Below are 20112 nucleotides of genomic sequence, written 5' to 3'. Positions count from 1 at the left end.
GTGTCAGGAATATCATCAAGTTGTAAGGTTGTGGGGTTTGTTGTTTGGTGGATTGTTTGGGAGTTTTTTCCCATTTGCTTTTTCAGTAGCTGACTACAAGTAAGTTTTGTAGTGAGGTGTTTCTGCTTGGAGCGTGAATTCAGAAGAGCATGCTGATTCCTGCCAGAGCATGTGGCAAGTGTTGGCCAAGTCGCTCTGGGGCTGTGTCTTTGCAGCATCATCAGGGCCAGGCCTGCTGCAAATCAGCAGTAGCAGAGTGCAGAAAAAGCTATGTGTATGTATGCCAACATGGCACACTGCTATGAATTTTACCACAAAGATGCTGATTTCATTTTTCCAGCAGGACTGGTTGAAGCTGTGAGTAGAGCTGAATCTTCGAAGGCAAAACTGAGCTATTCAGGTTTTTTTAACTTGCTGGCCAGTGAAAACAGTATCTTTGCTTTTCTTGGCAACAGTCTAGTGCAGAGCACTTATTAATTCACTTACCAAAGAAAATGGGATGTGCTGAGTGCTGAGTTGTTTGTTTAAATCCTGGTCCAGGGTCCTCTGACAATGGTTCTCATTGGCTTTGCACATAGCTCTTTGAACACAGACAAAAAATCATACCTGTGAGTAGCCTTACTTCAGGCTCAAAAAAAAAAAAAAGCCTTTAAAACCCTTGCTGTAGAGATTGATTTATTCAGATATATTACCATCTGTCTTAGAATTAGTTTGTTGGATATTGTCTCTCCTACCTTTGGTATCTTAAAAGTTTTTCATGCTTGTCCACCTTCTTTTTGTCTTCATATTTTACTGATGTAGCTGCTAAATCTTTGCAAAAAATCTTGCAAAATAACCTAATTTTCAGTTTGTCTCAGGAACCAGTGCTTAAGAGCTTGTCTATGACTAGCTACGTATTTTAAGATCCCTGCTCACACATTTTTTACCCTATTTGAAATGGACTATTTGTTTACTGCTGTAATCCTTTTGGAGGCTAATATTTGGTGACATGCTGCATCATGCCTGTGGAAATGTTTTCCCTAACTTGGAATGTACATTCAAGATACTTTTATTTGCCTTTGGAAAATAAAAAGCCATTCTGCAACTTCCCATGCATTCCCTGAAGTCCTGAGTCCAAAGACTGACTTCATTGTCTAAGCTGATCTTTGCCCATGAAAGAGCTACAGTCTTATTATTATTTCATTGCCATTATCCTTATCCCTCCAAATTAATTTAAACGGAGGCAAGAGTGATGACAATATTGAATTTCATCAAAAGGGGCAGCAGCTTGTCGGTGTTGATGGCTCAGCAGCTGACCTAGCTTTGTTTTGGTGCCCATGGCAACACTGGAGGAAGGAAATTACAGTCTTCTTAGCATATTTACTCAGTTAGTTCACTTGCACTTCTAACCCAGATCCTAAGGCTGATAGCTCAGTGGCATTTTCCCATCAAGGTCTTTTCCTCACAACAGTGGGAAAGACTAAAATAACATGTCTGTCTCTCCCTTCTGCTTAATGTCTCTTGAGAAAAGTGGTCACAGCAAGAGAGAGCAAGTTACATGATGGCTACGGTAATTTTAATGCTTATGATACTGACCAGAGACCAGCAGAACTTCAAGTCAGCCATGCCCTCTGGTGATCGTGGGTCACACAGGGCCCATGGGGCCCAGCTGTACCCAAGGGGCTGAATTGCCTCTTGGTAAAATAAACAATAAAATTCTATATCTTCTAACTGTGCTAAGTCTTGTCAGACCTGGGGTCTGTTTTGGTTTTTTGTTTGTTTGGGTATTTTTATTTTGTTTTGGGTTTTTTGGTAAGACACAGATGCCAGTGGGGTCCAGGTCTCTGTTTTTGCTGAGTGAGCTAATATAGAGAAAGATCTGAAAGAGTCCAGCTTCAAGGACAGTCAATATCCAGACTGCCTTCAAAAACTTGTCCCGCTCCCTGCAGACTATATATCCCCTTTGCAATAAGGCACAAGTATTAACATCAGACCTTGAGAATGCCAGTAAAAACTCTTGGTTTGAGATGGATAGTTCAGTTCTTCTTAACCACAAAAAGTAGGGTTTTTCAAACATAAGGACTTTTATTTAATAGAAATAACCTTCAGAAATAACCTAGCAGCTGGAGGAGTTCTGAGGGTGAATCAGGGTATTTTTAGGATGATGGAAATAGACATCCACTTCTGTCTTCCCAAAGCTTCTTAAAAGTGTCTGTCCTGTGTTCATCCTTATTCTTACAGAGTGATGTCATTGTTTCCATCTTGTGTATTTTATTTCCTTGGATACGAAGCAGGCGGGGGCTATAGAAACTGGGTGTGTGGCTGGCCTGGCCTTTGATAAGGCTGTGCATGTGTGGGCAATGCATGAGGCAAGAGGTATATAAAGTAACAATACTGGGACTGGGAACTGTGCTGGCATATTGCGACCTGCTGGTTTTGGTTAAAAGGCATTACTGCATGGGTGTGGAATGTGTCAGGGACGTGGAGGGAGAGGATGTGGGAAGCTAATCTTATTGTTTTACCCCCCTACAATAACAAAACCCCAAACCCTTCCTAATTTTTAATCAGATTTCAAAGCATTGCAAAAAATCCTTCCATAGCTGAAAAACCCCAAACAATAATAGAGGGAGAGGTGAAAGTAAAGGCACTTCTTAATACTTGTGATCACAGCTGATGAAACATAGCATGGGGTAGAGTTTGCCATGAAGATGTCCTCTCCTGAGCTGTTGCTGTGCGTTTGGCACAAGCAGCCTGCCCCCAGACACGCCCGCTGGTCACGGCTGTGGCCTTTGCTCCCTGGGTGGCTTTGCAAGGGCGAGGATGAAGCTGGGGGTTTGCCTGCTGGTCTCTGCTCTCCTTCGCTGCCCACGGGACCAGAGTGCTCTCACACTCTGAGGTTTGGTCAGGGGCCCGTTTTCTTAGAGATGAGTAAACATTTGTGCTGAGAAATGTTTCATCTTGTTTCCTTTTGGCGTGGCTCTTGAGGTGTGCAATCCAGCATTGCCTGCCCTGAGCCTCTGGGCTCTGACTTGGGATGCAAAAACGCCCCATGTTTCTGAGGCCCTGTGAGGCAGCAAGTTTTGCTGGTTCACTTGGCTGCTCCAGGCGCCTGTGAAGGCTTTTGCTTTTCCCTGCAACTGCAGTGTCTGGGTGCTGATTTATTTTTTTTTTCTTCTTTAGTTTGTGACGTGAGGTGAGAGGGAATCCCCTGACTCCAAGAGCTGGCCAGTCTTCAAATCACTACTGCACACCTGAAAGTAGTTTTTGGCTTCAAGCAGGCCTTTGCTCCATGTTTGACCTCTCTTTCCTCCAGACTACAGAGAGGTGGCCTGGGAAGGGGAGAGGGCAGGCAGGGGAGTCAGGGTGCTGTAGGTGGGTGGCAGCAGGCATTAGCCAGCACCTGTGAGGGCCCAGCCAGCACCTGTGAGGGTCTAGCCCAGCTGAATGCCTTCAACCATGCTGTGGGGAGAGGAAAACCCCACTTAACGGGGAGAGGCTGCTTGACCCCGCTCATCTTGGTTTAGTTTATTCAGTGAGTACAAAAAGCCTCCAGATTTTTCCTGTTTCTGGTGGTGACGTCCATACAGGCCCTACACAGGATGGCCTTGGCCATGTCACTGCAGGGTGCAAGGGACCCAAGAGCCCACCCTCAGCCCAGTCTGCTCCCAACCTGCTCGAGGGCACGAGGCCATGAAGGTGTCCAGATGGCTTTGTGCCACTGGATGGGTCCCAGCCCAGCTGATAGATAGATAGCTCATCCTGGGCTGTCTGTCTGTCTGCTTCACTGACAGCTGGGGAATTTCCCTGAAGCTGCCTGCCCCCATTCCCAATGGTGTACATGGGTCCAGTGGTGGAAGTGTTGGTGAGGAGGAAGCAGACTCTCATGCTGCAAGCTGCTGGCTGGCTGCAGGCACAGCAGTGACAGCTGATGTAGCTGTGGGGATTTTACAGCCTGCACGTCAGTGTCACTGAGGATGGCCTCATATGAGAGGGAGGAAGGGGCCATTGTTTTCCCTGATAATTCCCCATGACGCAGCCTGCAGCTGGTGCAGTAGGAAATGCTGATCTGCTTCCTGCCCTGGCACAGGGATGTTTTCCCCATCCTCACAGCCTGGCACCTTTGCTGGCAGCTCCCTGCCTGCAGGCTGTGGTGGTGGCAGTGGGACCCCCTTAGGACCCAGCTGGAAGGGCTGTGTTGCAGTGCCTGCAGTGCACAGCTGTGTCCCATCTGCCCCAGAGAGGGCTGCTGCCACTAACAGCCACCACCCAGAAAACTCATCTGGCAGAAGATGTGCATGTCTGACCTGAAGCTACAAATGTTGTTTGTCCTTGGGATTGAAAAAAAAATCGAATTTTTTTTTTCTGTGAGATGGGGACATTTGCAGCAGGAGCACATGGGGTTGTGCTCCAAAGCCATTTTGAGCTTGTTCTTATGGGAGCTAGCTTTAGATAGGGAGGAGGCTGTTGAAGGAATTGCTTCAATTTCAAAGTGAAGTGAGAGTTCAGAAGCAGCTGGTAGAGAAGTCTATGCAGTTGCTAATCTAGTTTAGCTTGGTCTAGTCACTCTGCTGGGCCCTGTGGAAACATAACCCCTGCAAAGGAAGGAGAGGAGCAAGGCTGATGTCTGTGCAGACAAAGCAATTTCACTACCATGGTATCAGTTTATAGTGGTAAAATAATGCTCTTGAATATCCTGCCTGGTAGCTTGGGAGCTTCCATACCCCAGCTTCAGACCAAAATAACCACTGCTGGTATCCCTGCTTGCTGCTGAGAGGGTGGTGTAAGGGCACTGAGGTAGTGCCACAGCTGGCCGGGAGAGTGAGGCAAGCGCTTCCAGTTCTGCCTGCAGGTGCCAACAGAAGGTGTCTCTGAAGGGATCTAACATTAATCACACTCCTCTGTACTACTCTCAAAAAAAGAGCAGGTCATGTCCTGACTGGATAAGATCATGTCCTTTTAGGTGACTGCCAGTTCTTCCCTCTGCAACAGACCATTGCTTATTGCTCTTGCAGTCTGTGCTCCAGCCAGGAATGCTGTTTAATGCTACTTGCCCCCTTTTCCTTGTGTTGGTCCTGGTCCTCTAAGGCCACAGCCTTAGAGATGCTGCAAACCCTAGGCATCTCAAATGCACAAACTGGGTGCTGTCCCCACACATATGCACAGCGTAGCTGGGTTTTTGCACTAATGTTTTCCACTTGCCTGCTGGTGACGGGTTTTTGGGAGTGTCACTAATCTGACTTTTTTTCCAGTAGTAAGTGAGAGACTGTCACATAAATATGATTCCAGGAGCTGGGGCTTTAACAAAACTGCTGCACAGCGCAGGCCCTAGGTTGGCAGTTCTGGAAAATCCCTAGATAAATATATTTGACAGTGAGAACACATTATCTTTTGATCTTGGGATCATGAAGGCACTTGTTCTTTGCAAATTCCTTCCACAGCTTGAGCAAAAAGAACAGCATGGTGTAACAGGAACTGCTGGAGAATTTGGATTATCCAAGAGCACTTTATAATGCTACTGCTCTTGTTATACTTGTCTGTATACTCTTGAGTTATTCACTTTCTGTGATGTTCTCCACATGGGATTTGTCCAATCTTCAGACACCAGGTTCTGCACCAATTTCTCTGTTTAACTGTTAAACTCCCTTATAGTCAGTGACCTCTATACATCTGAGAGCTCCTGGAGATGCCCCAACACTTTTGAAAGCTTAACTTATGGTCTTGGTGTTACTACACAGCAGAAAACCTACCTGGTGTCCAAAAGCAGGACAAAAGCTCCGATGTGGATTCTGTGCCAGTGTGTGTTGCAGCTCTTGGAGTCAAGGCACTAATGTGATGTCAGTCTCTCTTCTCCATGTAGCTGCCCTGTTCTTTCTGTCTCAACACTTGCAGGAGGATAAGGATCCTTGAGGCCTCTATCACTGTCAAACTCAATTTGCCTTGGCTGACACATTCAAAGATTCAATATGCCCGTGTGCATGTTGGGTATGTAATTGAGACACTTTACTTTCTTAGGAAACCAGAGTTTAAAAAAAACCCAACCAATCTGTAAATTACTTTCCTTAATTCTTGATTAATGCTTAAATGTTTCCTCCACACATCTTGTGACATGATTTCAATGTGGAGTCTATTTGACCTAAGAATATAACCCCTCTTAGCCTAAATCTTCTGCCTCAGTCTTCCATGAAACCGAGTATTTATGTGCACATCTGTAACCCTCTCCCACTCATGGCCTCTGAATGGTGGGCTACCATGTGTATTTAGTGCTGATATAACGGTTCCCCATGGTTTGATATACGGGTTAAAGTAATTTTTTTTTTGCTAAAATCCACATTTTTGCCATGGGAAGGAGTATTTTCACAAGTCCTGTTATGTGGTTTGATTGAGATTACAACAAAGGGAGATTAGCTAATTACTCCAGGGTCATTTTCCCTTTGGTGTGTGGGAAAGTTTAATGGCTAACATCCATACATATTGGCCAGAAAGCTGTGGGAGAGCAGTCTTGTCACTCCACACCTGAACATCTTGAGCTACCCTGCTGATTTCAAATGGCTTGTAACTCATGAGGGCTTTTGGATCCAAGCCGCTCTTCTCTGAGGGATTCTGTTCTCTGCTTGATGCCATAAATAGCATTCAAATGCCATGAAGTGGGATGACTCCCATCTGTCAGTCTGGGAAGACTAGCCAGCTGCCTAAGGAAGTCTGGAGACAAAAAAGTGATTTAAAGAAAAATCTGTAAGGGGATTTAAGTCATGCTTTTTGTCTAATGAGTGTTTATCTTGTAACTGTATCTCTATCAAACAAGCGCTGTGAGATGTTCACAGCGCAGTCAAAGCTCACGTCATTGCTGTAGAAGTCAGGGCCTGTTTGGAGTGGGAGTGGGAACTAGTTGGGTTAGAGCTGGGACCCAGGAGGCTGAGAAGTGCCCCCTTTCATCCTGTGCCATTGGCTGTTAGCCATGTATTGAAGCCATGGCCAATCTCTATGGCTGCCTGAAACATTTCAAAAATTGTGTTTTGGTGCCTTCTCTTAGCCCTCAATACCTCAGCCACCTCTGTGGCTCTTTGTCCTTTCTTATGCCTGCTCTAGTGAGGCCAAATTATACTTTCTTCTTGCTTTTGTCAAGCATCTTCTCTGGGGAGAAAGAAGCCCTGGATGTTGTTATCTCTGCCAGAAGGCTGCTAATTCCCAGCCTGCTGAACTGGTGAAAGGGCTTAGAAATGTCCTTATTTTTGTTAGCACTGCCTGTGATTAAGAAGAGTCCTAGCTCAAGTCTTATTTAACTTGGATTTGCCCTTTTTCTCATTAGATTGTAGCCTGTGTTTCTAAGTATACACTACCACTGCTGGAAGCCTCCAGTTTGCAGCAAACACAGAACATCTGGGTGATATTTTGTACTTCTGACACTGAAGAAGTTGCTGAAAGTTAGCTGTCACTGCCTGTGGACAATCTTTTGTATTGACAATGGCACTTCACACCTTTGTTGTGGATTTTCTTGTCCAGAAATTCAAAAGTTGTTCATCAGTGACAGCTGTGTACCGTGGTCTTAGCTGAAGGAGCAGAGATGCTCCAGAGCACTTGCAGTAATGACAAATCCCTTCTTTTTTGGGTTGCCTTATCTAAAGGAAGCTGAATTTTCAGATGTCATTGAGAAGTTCTCTTCTTTCTGCCCCTCATCTTCTCTTTTCCATAGAAATCAAACCTGCTCTTAGGAATTGCAAGGAATGCTTAAAATCTGTAGTCTTGCATGAGGAAGTTAGTCCTGTAGCTTACTGTAGGCTTGCAGGAGTTCCCAGGTGTGTGGCACCTTGAGCTAATAGCTCTGGCAGTGTTTCTGAGCTCTTTTGTTGCCAGTATGTCAATGCTGAAATGTCCTGAAGGTCATCCTGAAGCCGACCAGGATGGGCCCTCATGCCATTGGAGGATGCTCACTTGCTTTGGTGGTTGTGGTCACCTGCTCCTCAGCTGAGACCACACATGGAGGCCACCACTGCAGTGCTGTGGGGCTGCCCTGTCGCATCCACCTGCATGCCTGAGCACCCCTGACTGTTGCCTCTGCTCCTTTGCATGCAGGAAATAAAGCACATAGGAAGTGCACACAATCGGAGTGCAGTGCCCTTCACTGCTGCCACAGCTTCTGCCCCCAGGGTGATCACTGCTCAGTACAACAGCCCAGCAGGCCTCTACTCCTCAGAGAACATCCAGACCTTCAACAGTGCAGTGGAGACAAAAACATCACCTGGGGCCCTGGAGCCTACCAAGCCGTAAGTACCTCCCTCAATCCCCCTCCCTCCCTGGGCCTCCAGGGAAAGGCTTCAGGAGACACAAGTTCACTGCAAAGGTACCAGTCTGTTAAACCAAGGCAAGCTCTCTTTCAGGACAACGGGAGTAGAAGAGGCACAAGTCTGGATGTTGTTCCAGGGACAGGGCTCAGAGGAGTGGGGAATGTTTCATGGGTGCAGACATGAAATTAATGCTGTTGTGTTTCTTTGTTCAGCAGAGACCGTCGCAGTTTCCGCGTGCGTTCAGCATGACATACCAGCCCGCTGGTCTGAACAGGTGCCTGATAGCTTGTTACAAGCACTTCCTAAAGTTAGTGTTTTGTGCCTGCTTCACTGCCATGCTGGGCAGGAATGGCACCAGCTAGTGCAAGGAAGCACACCCATCCCTGTTCCCAGCTGGCCTGGGATTCATAGCCAGGCTCTGCCTTGGTCTGGATATTTCTGTGGTTTATTATCAAACTTTGCTTTTCACAGGAGTTTTAAAGAGTAGCTGAAACATTCATTCAGTGTGAGGGATTTTATGTATGAGATTGAAAAGGGTCCCAACCTTAAAAGGGCCTGTTCATTTTTGTGTTTGCAACTGAGCCTCACCAAGGACATTATTTTATCCTAGATTTTCAAAGTTCTCCTTTTTTCATTGGAGGTAATAAACCAGAAGCTACCTGAAAGTTTTCTGGCTGTGACGGTCAGGTTGCTTAACTGCCCTAAGCCTCTGCATAGCAATATCAAACTGCCTAGAAGGCTTTGGCTATTTTTATAATAAAAGCTGGAAGAACAGTGCTTTTGGTAATACTTGATTAAATTTCTGACTTGAGAATGGGGAGGCAAAAGTAACTTCAGCCTCTGCTGTTGCAGGGTACAAAGTCCTGATTGTGATTTAACACAAGCCTGACAACTTTCCTGCGAGTGAAACCAGCTCCTTGCATTGGCAGCCCAGTCTGCAGCATGGTCCCTTCCAGGCAGTTACAGTGCTGCAGCTGGCAGACGAGCTGACAGATTGTTCATTTGCTTCTGGTAGACTCAGCTGCCTCATTCAGGGGCTGGGCAAAAGCAGAGCAAGGACAAGGGAAATCTGACATTGCATTAACCTGATGGGACCATCTGGCAGTGAAATACGATCCCTAGTCTGCTCTGGTGTCCCCTCCATGTGAGAGCGCTCCCTGGACGCCAGGCAGATTTGGCTGGAACATTGTAGCTGATCCCTTTCTCTTGCAGGGGTCAGAAAAGAGGTGGGTTCCTTCTAGAGCTGTGGCTCACTCTGCTCCTCCTAGCAGGAGCATCCATTGCCAGCCCTGCTCCATCTTGGATACAGGGCATCTCTTTCATCCTTTCCTTGCTGAAACACAGCAAGTTGCAAAGGAATGCTGGGAAAACTGTGGATGAGGCTTTGATGCTAACATGCTTTTGTTTACAGAGTCATCAAAAGCAAATGAATTACTGCTGGTTTTCAATGAGAGCCAGGGACCTCAGCCTGATGTTAAACACCCAGAATAGTCTCCCCAGTGCACAAGCACAGGATGTCTAGGTTCTCCCTTCACACACAGTCTTCCAGCTGCCTTTAAATTCCTGCCCATCTGTTTCACTGAGTTATTTGGTATATACCTGACCTTGCTCTGGGTTTATCTGACATTTATCTGCATCCCCACCCTGCATCCTGCAGATACACAGGCTATCTGAACCCAGCACTTGATCCTGCTACTGCACATGGTGATGTGACTGGAGACCTAGTCCATGCTTCATCCTTAGAGGGTGTGTGGTATAAATGCAGGGCTGTAGTACATAGAGAAATAAAAGCAAATATGTCCATTGGATTTGATGTCACAAAGCAGGTGGGGATGGAGAAGCCCTACTGCTAAGCATATCTGGTTTGGGATGAGAGGTGAGATTACTCCTCAGTAGGATGCCAAGGCTAGCTTTGAGGAGAGCAGCAGTGAGGGTGGCATTCCTTGTCTGCACAGTGGGACCACAAGTGTGTGTGCAGGGAGTTACTGTAAAATGAAACCCCTGCTGCCACTTCTTCATTGCTTTACAACCCATGCATTTGCTTATCCGTGGAGGGCTTACTTTTTAGTTTTTGTGTGGACACATCTGGAGTATGAGACCAGAGGCACAGCATTAGCCAGAAGCCTGTAAAGTTGTGTGTTCAGTGGTGTGTCCTTAAGACAATATTCTGCAGCTGCTTGATGGCTTGAAGTATTTTGCTTTGCCCTTCATTAATTTCTTTCTTCTTTCCTTTCTTCCTCCTGCATTTTGCCCTCAATTTGGCAATGTAAACCCCAACCAAATCTTGAACAGCCCACCTCCCCCTGCCCGTGTGGACGCGTGGGCTGGCAGCCGCCCATCGCCGGTGGGTGCGATGCAGGCTCCCGTGGCCTCCGTGTACGACCCTCTGCAGAGCTCCGAGCTGCGGCGCAGGCACAGCTCCTCCTCCAGCCCCAGCCAGGTCCGAGTGGGGCCTGAGCAGCTGAAGCACGCGGCCCAGGTCTGCCCCAACAGCCCTGTGGAAGTGGAGGTGCCGGGACTCAAAGTGCTGCACGTGCAGTTCAATTCTCCCCTGCAGCTCTATTCACAGAGCAACATCATGGACACTCTGCAGGGGCAGATCTCTTCTGTTAGCCCTGATTTCCCCAGGTAACCTGCCCTGGCCTCTGCAGCCAGCTCAGCACACCTGCTCATCTGCATTTCAGTGTCCACGAGTCCCTCGTCCCCGTCTGTGGCTCATGGCATTGTCCGGTCACAAGAAAACAGCATTTGCATTTCACCATTCCAATGTCAGTGCATGACTCTTCACAGGAGCTTTCTCTGCCTTGTGTCTGTGCCCAACACCATGGGAAACACCAAAACATGTTTTTAGCTTGTCAGTATGTCCACTGCCCCCTGCACACCCCCACAGCGGGACTTGACAGCACCTGCTGGCTTTTCTGGAGGAGCCACCTGCAGCAGATGGGTTTGCTGAGGGTAGGAGAGTGCTTTATCCTGAAAGCTGGTATTTTTCCTGCACTTGAAATAACTTTTGTTGTTTGTGACTGACAGATGCTGCTGGTCTTTGTTCTTTTCTTTCATTGGCCATGGATGTGTGCTGAGCATGTTTCATTTCAGGCTGGAGCAGGTACTCATGCTCTCCATCTTTGGCTGACAAGTCAGGAGTTTGGAGCAGCCTGTTAGGCACCAGGCACATGGAGGGACAGTCTGTGTTTCCACCCCTGCCAGTTTGTCTGCAGAGGTTGCTGCAGCACAGGCTACCTCTGCCCAAAGGAGTGGAGGATGCTCAGCATGCTCTGAGGTCTGCAGGACCTGTGGTGAGCCTCAGCATCACAGGGCCTGGGTGCTGTTTGCTGTCATCCTTGTGATACTTGGGAACCCTGTGGCCAGTGCCTCTAAGTGACAGCCTCTGGGTTTTACAGCAAGGACTTTAGTGTCAGGACAGGTGAATCAGAAAGCACTTTTATCTGTCTTGCAGGAGTCCAGTCAAGGATGAATTGTGAACCTTCTGCTATTGACCAAGCAGCTTGCAGCTGTGTGACATGTGGCCCAGGACAGTGGTCAATCCCAGGGCTTCCATGGGGCAGAAAAGGACACAGCCAGATCTCATGGCTCCTGGACTGCTCACGATTCCCTTCTGGGAACAGTGTACTTCAAAGCAGAAAAGCTGATGTCCTCACCCCTGGATGCACGCAGCCAAGCTTTGCCATGTGCCAGGAGCCAAGAGATTGTGGGAGGCTGAGGATTTACTCCTGCCTTGTTACTCAGTGCAGTTACTTGCTGTAAGTCAGTGCTCTGGCTTGTAGTCAGTACTGTGCACACCAGGAGTGGTCCCACTGCCAGCTCTCTGTGCTGGCCTGGAGAGCTGATAGTGGTCACAAAGGAGCCCCAGTCATCAGCAACTGTTTAATGGCAAAAGGGACTGCTCCAAGCACTGAGCCTTCATGTAGCCTTGAGACTCTTGTAAGCGTTGCAAAATAGGCTGGCATAAAATAGTAAAATACCCTTAGCAAAAAATAAACTGTGCTTTTTGAAGATTCTGTGCAAGGCTGTGTCTTTATGGTTTTTATTACTATCTTCTTGCCAATATTTAAGGCTCAGTGATCAAGTATTAGTCAGTGTTGTAAGTTTCCCATGGTAACAGCAATGAGATCCAGTAATGGTTGTGTAAGTCTAAGACCCAATAAATGTGGCTGGGGTTGTTCCCTACAAAGTTTCTGCATGAGGGAACTTGTGTACACAGAAAAGGACACTATTTGCTGGTGATTGCTGCAGATAAAGTACCTGTGTAACAGAAGGTGCCAAAAATCAGCTGTAATACAGAGACCCAATATCTTGCAGGTACAATTTCTGTGCCTGTGGCCTTGCCCTTTCAAAAGATACACATGCTTTTCGGAGATGTTGTTTAATTTAAGCAGCATAGCCTCCTGCTCTGACAGTTTGAGGTATTTTACTCTGCTGGTACAAATCTGGGTTTGATGGTTTTTATATCCTTTTGGACATCTTGTATGTGCAAGTGGATATATAGGGTGCATACCTGGGAGAGCTGATATGTATGTTGTGCACTGCCACAATGCATGGTTGAAATATGATGGCTTTGTTTGACTCTAATGCTTTCTAAGATTATTTAGCCTCTGCTTTTTGGATGCATGATATTGAAACATTCTTAGTATGCAAGCTGCAATGAAAGGCTTCTTGCATAATGTTTTTATGGGTGGATAGAGCAGTGGGAGTATATGAGTTTACATGAGATGAATGTAATATGGAGCATGGGACATCTTCTGTCTAATAGAAGGCACATAATTATTTTATTTGGGTAAAAAGCTTCGGTAACTGAGATTCAGGTTTCAAAGGTTCAGCTGTTTGCATGTCTAATGTGCTTCCTGCTTCAGTGAAAATTGCTAAAGATGGAAACATTTTATGAAATCCTTTTTATGGAAATAGCATTTTATAACTCATGTGATGATTTTACTTCTGATTCTTGAAGAGTTTATTATGTAGAGTAACTCCCAGATGACTCAATCGGTCATTGGCATTGAAAGTATGCGGTTGCCTCCTTGAGAAAAAGATTTCCCTCTGCAATTTAGTCTGAACTTCAGGATGTTTATGTACTTTTCATGCAATCACAGAGTGCAAGAATGGTGAAACCGAGTAGACCATTTATATTTATAAGACTACATTACAGAATTGAGGTATCAGAGGAGATTTGTCAGCTATTTCATTTTATTGTGTATGTTTTACTGCAGCTGCAGAACACAAGGCAGGCAGGACCTTCCTGTGTCCTTTAGTCCGTCCCTTAGTCCAGCACTTGGCAATTTAAACCACTGATTTAAATAATTCCCACTGTATATTTGTCCAGACTATTTTCAAATCCTTTAGCTTGGAGGTTCCTTGCCTATTCACAACAATCTCCTCTGGTATTTCAGTGTTAATAGACATATTGGAAAGCTTTTCCCAAGGGATATTCTAAATAACCTCCTGCAGTTTAACCTAACCTCTACCCACAGCATGTGGAGTATATCTGAGGTACTGCCTCCAGACTCCTTTTTATTCCCCAAAGACCCGTCGAGTGGCACAATGACCACCATGACTCTGTGCTGTGAAAAGCTGCTCCTGAAGCACCTTGGGCTCTAAGTAGAGGATGTAAGTCCCTCTGACATGAGGGGTGGCAGCAGCACCTCAGGGCAGCTCCACTGAGAGCTTAGCCTTAGCTGAGAGAAATCTCTGCCCTCGACCTGCTCATTATAACCTTAGTAAAATACTGTAAATGGGCTCCCCCTAGAAAATGGAAATAGTAACACTCACTTGAAAACCAGACTAAATTACTTCCAATCAGAGAATCTTCTAGTTAGACCCTACAGCTGTTACTTGGTGAAGGTGACATTTACAAGCAATTCATAGGGTACTTGCAAAGAATTCTTTTTAATGGAATAAATTTTCTTAGTTTGAGATTCACAGTGGTGTAAGGTAGCAGTGTAAGGTGGTTTATGCATGCAGGGAACATGCATGGATTGCACAGCTACTCGGTGGGATTCCCATCCCAGCACACGAATTCTTTACTTTCCTGTTAACAGAGCTGTGATTTCCTGGGCAGGTTTTAGCTGCTGGACCGTGTGGTAACTGTGAAGCAGGGAGAGCCCTGGCTGGGGGCAGTCAGTGAGCAGCTGCTGACAGCAGTGTGGGCACAGCCCAGCCCAGCGTGCGGGTCCCGCCCGGAGCACATCCAGCACCTCTGTGTTTGTGGCCTCCCATCGTGCGTGTGCTTTGCACGTTCATTCTTCAGTTATGTGATGCATCCTGAAAGTTCTGCTAGAGGGATTGCCTTTAATTTTCATCCATTTAACAAGAGGATTCTGTGTTCCTTCCTCAGTTTAGATCAGCATAACCAGACCCCAGGCAGCATTGCCATAGACAAACAATCTGAGGTTTACAAGATGCTGCAGGAGAATCAAGAGTCAAATGAGCCACCCAGACAGTCTGCTTCGTTTCTTGTGTTGCAAGAGATCTTGGAGTCAGAGGAGAAAGGTGAGTACCTGATCTGAGCTCTTCCCCTCTGCTGTTCTTTGGGTTGAGTAGCATTTAAAACTTTATTTTCCATTTAGCTGCTGATTGTTTAAGGTAGCACGTGTAGGTGGCTTCTACAGAAACCTACAGACCTAGTCACTAATTTGATCACTTCATATTCTCTCATTTATTAGCTTCAGTGTTTGTGGGCCCAGATCATTGCTTAATCATTGAGTGAGCGCTGCAGAAATAAACCCTTGCAACATTTAGTTATCAAGAAGGAATTTTTAAAGTTACAAAATCTCCTATAGTTTCTAAAGTTTTGCTCCCTTTAAGATAGTATTCACTGATTAAAGACCATCTTAGAGCCAAGACTTTGGATGGTATCACAAGATAGTGCTCTTCAGTGAGTCCTATTGCTTCTGAACTCCATCCCCCTACACAAGAAAAAGTATCCCCTTCTGCAGCTGAATATAAAAATATAGAAGCTGGGTTACAATGAGCAGTTAATTGCTTTTAACCTCTGAAAATTCGCTCTTCTTGGCATTCTTGATCTTAGGTCTGGACTTGTACAATTCAGAGCTATAGAGTTTAAGATAAAAAAACCAATTAATTTATTTGGGGGCTAAATCATGCTCTCTTCTCCCCTTAAAAAACATAAAATAAAATGAATGAATGGGAAAAGAATTTCAAGAATGACCTTTTTTTTGTCCTTAGGCCAGTCTTTTGTGTTATTAGCTTGGCAGTGGTATGTTCAGTTTAATCCAAAAAAAGCCTGGTGCAGAGATATTCACCACAAAGAGAAACAGATCAGCCAAGTGCTGGTAGGTCTGAGGGATCTGTAGGGAAACAGCAACATGAAGGAAATAAAGAAATAATAGGAAGAAAGAAACTAGGATCATGGAGACTCTAATATGCTTTTAAAATACCTACCTGAAAGAATCTTTTAAATATTGAGTGTTTGCAGCTTGCCCTCAGGGTTCAGCTCCTGCATGGAAGGAGTAGCCCGGACTTCTCCCGAAGCCAAGGTCCTCCCCTGTGCTTAGCAGTGCTGAAGAAGATAAGAAGCAAAAGCCTCTCTGTTTTATCTTTCTTTGAAGATTTGCAGCATTGTTGGGATTCTCTGGCACAAGGTTTGCCTGCCCAATCAGGGGGCCGGGATAGGCTCTGGCATTATTCCACAGTGAGCTGACAATGCTCCATGGCCCAGCCTGCCTGTGCTGCTCGGCCAGCAGCAAACAAGCACAGCCTGCTGCAAGTCAGATCCTTGGTGTGATAAATGGCATACTGGATGGCATTCCCTCTGATAAATGGCATACTGGATGGCATTCCCTGTGATAAATGGCACATTGGGTGGCACCTTCTCCCGGCGGGGCTCCAGGCAGTGGCCTGTGAATGACAGCTGTGAGCCATGCCCGGCTGGGACAAGGCCCCGGGGCATCGCTGACTGTGTGGGCTGCACTGACTTACACCAGCTGAGAGCCTGGGCCAGGCACAGCGGTCAAATGTGGCTGTTTAAAAGCACCATGGGTGGTCTTTTAAGGCCTGACCCTGTGCTCAAAAATGGAGAGTATTCCAGGGTGGAACATGGCACGGTTCCTGTGGGTGTTTGATTAGGAGAGATTTAAAAACGTGTTGTCGATGTTGCTGATAAGAGCAAAGTGCTCGTTGAGGCAAAGGGAGTGAACAGAAGTGATATGGTAGAGTCTGAAAATGCTGCTGCTTGCTTCCCAGTGACAGTCACTTGCAGCAACTCTTGGAGGGCAGGTGGCTCTTGCCATGTTTGGAGGGTTAAGGAACTTGTACCTCTGGACCAGCATCTGCACAGAGCTGGGTGCAAACCTCTGAGCTGAAGGCTGCCCTAAAGGCAAACCAGCACAGCATCACCTGCCCCACAGCTGAGGCAGGCAGTTCCCCCCTTTTTCCTCTTCTGTCAGCAGTGCTGCCCTGGGCTGTGGTGAGTCCCTGACATGACTGGTCACCAGGCTCTGTCTTTGGAGGGTTTTTCCGCCCCTTGCGCTGGGAATGCCCATTGGAAGTGTGCTCTTGGTCTGACACTGGTCTGAAGGGTTTCATCAGTGTCCCTCACAGTCCAAGGTGTTTCTGGTGAAATACCATGGGAGTCTCAGCAGCCTCCTTCCCTTGTTAACTGGTGTCAAACCTCTTAGAAAAGTCATGTAGATGAGATTAGTCCCATCATTGGTGTCACTTTATAAAAGGCTCCTTTTTCCCTGCAATATTTAAAGGCTTGCCTCGTATCCCACATCTAGGATCCACTGCTTATTTAGGCATCCAGGTCAGCACAATGTCTCCTGCAAAGGCCCAGCAGGAGAGAAGGGCCTCTGTGCCCCAGAGAAGTTGCAAGAGGGAGATACCTGGAGCATGCTATGCAACAGCAGGCGAGTGCAAGGTTATCCCCAGTGTCCCAGGGCTCTGCAATAAGGAGTTCGTTAACCAAAACTTCCAGGAGTCTTGGGGGAACCAACTCCACTGTAAAACAGACAGCAGACTGGAAAAGGGCTTTGACAGGCCTCCCAACAGAACACCCACTGAGCTCAAATCTGGGAATCAGCTTGACTTTGTGTGATCAGGACACATCAGGCAGATTCCAGTGCTGCCAAGGCTCAGGCTTTGCTTTGCACATGTGTGCATGTGAGACACATCAGCTGAAGTCTGATGGGCTTTTAAGATGAGAAAATAATCTCTTCTGACTGCCCACCATCCCAAGCCCTCACATTTCCAGGGTGAGGTTCAGCTGTGTCCCTCCTCTCCTTCCTCCCCACACATCCCTAAATCCCTGCCCACTTTCCATGCATGAATCCCTGCCTCAGAGCTGGGGTTAAAGAATGTCATGCCCCCAGCAGATCACCTGCTTGAGAGGAACAGCCTCAAGCCACGCATGTCACATGCTCTGAAGCACTCTCCTTCCACCCCCAGGAGACCCTACCAAACCATCTGGATTTAGGAGCGTCAAAGCCCCTACCACAAAGGTGGCCTCATCGATTGGGAATGCCCAGAAGCTGCCCATGTGCGACAAATGTGGATCTGGCATTGTGTAAGTAAGCCTGTCCCTGGGGTTGAGGTGAGCAGCCCATGCCTGTGCCAGGGGCTGAGGAAGTGCACCCTCACTTACCCACATCAGTGCTTCCAGGAGACTCAAGGCACGTTTATTCTCACCAGCTTTTATAACACTAACTTCGCAGGTCCCTGCAGTGAGGCAGGAGTTGGGTTTCCAGCTACAGATCCGTATCAGTGGAAACCAGAGCACGTCCCTGTGACTCAAACCTTGAGGCAGTTGTTTCTGCAGTGTTTGGCTGACCTGAAATCTGTTTACAGCATTTGGAAACAAAATGACCTTTTCATTCAGGGCCTGTGTATTTAATGAATTTCCTGTCTCAGTGCTCCCAGGTGTGGCATGGAGACTTGCCTTGGTGGTCAGAGGCAGTGGGGACTGCAGAGCTGCATTCTGCTCCCTACTCTCCTGTAGGACCTCACACCTCCACTGTGTCTATGCAGGCATATTGTTTTTTTGTCTTTATGTGGGTAAAATCCATCTCCAGCAGACCTGGGGTTTGGGTTTGATACAGAGCTGCTGTATCATAAGTGCAACCACATGGGGGACCCGGCATTGAAAAACTATGTCTTAGAGTTGCTCTGTTTTTCAACCTCAAATTCTTCAAATTCTTTCTCTGCAACACCCTTAACTTAACAGCTGACTACACAGCAGTCAAGTACTGGTAGCCAAACCTGCATTGTCATGGAAGAATTCTGATTTTTCAGATTCTGCCTGCCACAGGCTATCAGATTGTTGCTGAGACCTGCTACACTGTGATTGCATAGTCCTGGCATGCCTGGAGCATCTGGACCAGCAGATTCATTAGAGAGGAAATGCATTGCCTGTAAAATATGAATCAGAGACAAACCCTGTAATTATTCAACCAGCTGGGTAGGTCTGGAGAGAAAGCACAAGGCCTTGAATAGCACTCAAAACTAATGAATTACAGAAAATAGAGATGGCTGCTGGAACAAAATAGTACTGGAAAATTGTTGTGTTGGGGCTGATGGTAGTTAACAAACTGCTGTGTAGTTTTTGTAGTTTTCCTAGTCATCTGTTGGGTTGAGCTGTGAAGTCTTCAGTAAGAGCTGGCCCACATTTGGCTGGATCTGTTCACTGCAGCTCCCAAGCAGCCATGTCTGAGATTAAAACAAGGATCTAGTGTCTGTGCTTCTCCCACACATCAGGCACTAGCAAAAGGGCAGTGCTGGCTGTGCAGTATTCATCCCTGCATTTCTGCATTTGTTCTGCCATTCAGTTGGCTTGTACCTGGATTTTGCTTCCCTAGATTGTCAAGTTACTGCCTGCCATTTGATCCGGGGCATTTGAATGCTGTTGTGCTGTCTGCAGCCACCAGCTAATGCCATCACAGTAATTCTTCCCACCACAGGTTATAGGACTGTCCCTGTGTAACTTACACAGGTCAGTGCTGGGAAACACTTCCTAGAGGAGAGTTTCCATGCCAGCACATGTTGGGCTTCTAAAAGTGCTGTTAACATTTGCCTGACCAGAGGTAGGGCCTATACTTTGACTTGTCAGGAGCAGAAGAAATCTGGGCTGGGTGGGAGGTGGCTGGGGAGGAGGGAGACAGTGGGCACTGAGCAGTGCTGGTTCCTCCCCAGAGGGATGTTTGTGAAGATCCGGGACAAGCAGCGTCACCCCGAGTGCTACGTGTGCAGCGACTGCGGCACCAACCTCAAGCAGAAAGGACACTTCTTTGTGGGAGAGCTGATCTACTGCGAGAAGCACGCGCGGGAACGGGTGATTCCCCCGGAGGGCTACGAGGTGGTCACCGTCTTCCCAAAGTAAACGTGCTGCTCACAAAGCCAGTGGGGATGATTTATCCTCTGCTGATTTTCCTCGAAGAGCATTATCCCTACCCCCTGCAGAATCTTGTTTGCAATAAGGAATGTTAGGCATGGCTTTGAATTTCCTTGTCATTATTAATCCTCCATCTGTTCACATGAGATGTCACTAATAGTTCAACATTCTTTTCATCCTCTCTTTCACTTTTTTTTAATAAACAATTTTTTTTTCCTTCATTGTGCTGCCAATCACACAGGAAAATCAGAGGCCAAAGTCAGATTACAACTTTTCTGTGTTCTAGTTATTTGCCATCTGTTTGCCTGCAATAAATGGGGTGAATCCACAAGGTAGAAGTGTCTGCTTTCTGCTGTTTTCCTTGCGCACTGGATTGTGGCTCCCAGAATGCAGTGCAGCAGAAGAGGTGCCCAGTGCATGGCTGTGTTTCTCCTGGAGAATAGTGGGAGGGATTTACAAAGTCAAGTCAGGCTGGTCTTGCTGCCAGCTGAG

The 20112-nt window shown here is 46.7% G+C and overlaps 1 protein-coding gene across 5 annotated transcripts in view; it reads left to right on the top strand.

The window, feature by feature from the left end:
- The window catches only part of PDLIM1 (PDZ and LIM domain 1), a 44672-nt gene extending 24714 nt beyond the window's left edge, over positions 1–19958 (top strand). For 2 of the 5 annotated variants that reach the window (XM_066554457.1, XM_066554456.1), the window contains exons 4-8: positions 8050–8240; positions 10554–10889; positions 14611–14765; positions 17682–17799; positions 19422–19958. In XM_066554457.1, coding sequence (XP_066410554.1) covers positions 8050–8240; positions 10554–10889; positions 14611–14765; positions 17682–17799; positions 19422–19608 — 987 coding nt within the window. In that variant the 3' untranslated portion in view covers positions 19609–19958. Of the gene's footprint in view, positions 1–8049; positions 8241–8473; positions 8536–10553; positions 10890–14610; positions 14766–17681; positions 17800–19421 lie in introns of those variants that run through there. The other 3 variants (XM_066554459.1, XM_066554460.1, XM_066554458.1) reach the window with 3 other exon arrangements.
- The last annotated feature ends 154 nt before the right edge of the window (positions 19959–20112 follow it).

Source organism: Molothrus aeneus, chromosome 8 (assembly GCF_037042795.1).
Source record: "Molothrus aeneus isolate 106 chromosome 8, BPBGC_Maene_1.0, whole genome shotgun sequence".
In the NCBI taxonomy this organism is placed as follows: Eukaryota; Metazoa; Chordata; class Aves; order Passeriformes; family Icteridae; genus Molothrus; species Molothrus aeneus.
The sequence above is the reverse complement of the archived record's forward strand: the minus strand, read 5'-3'. Positions and strand labels throughout refer to the sequence as shown.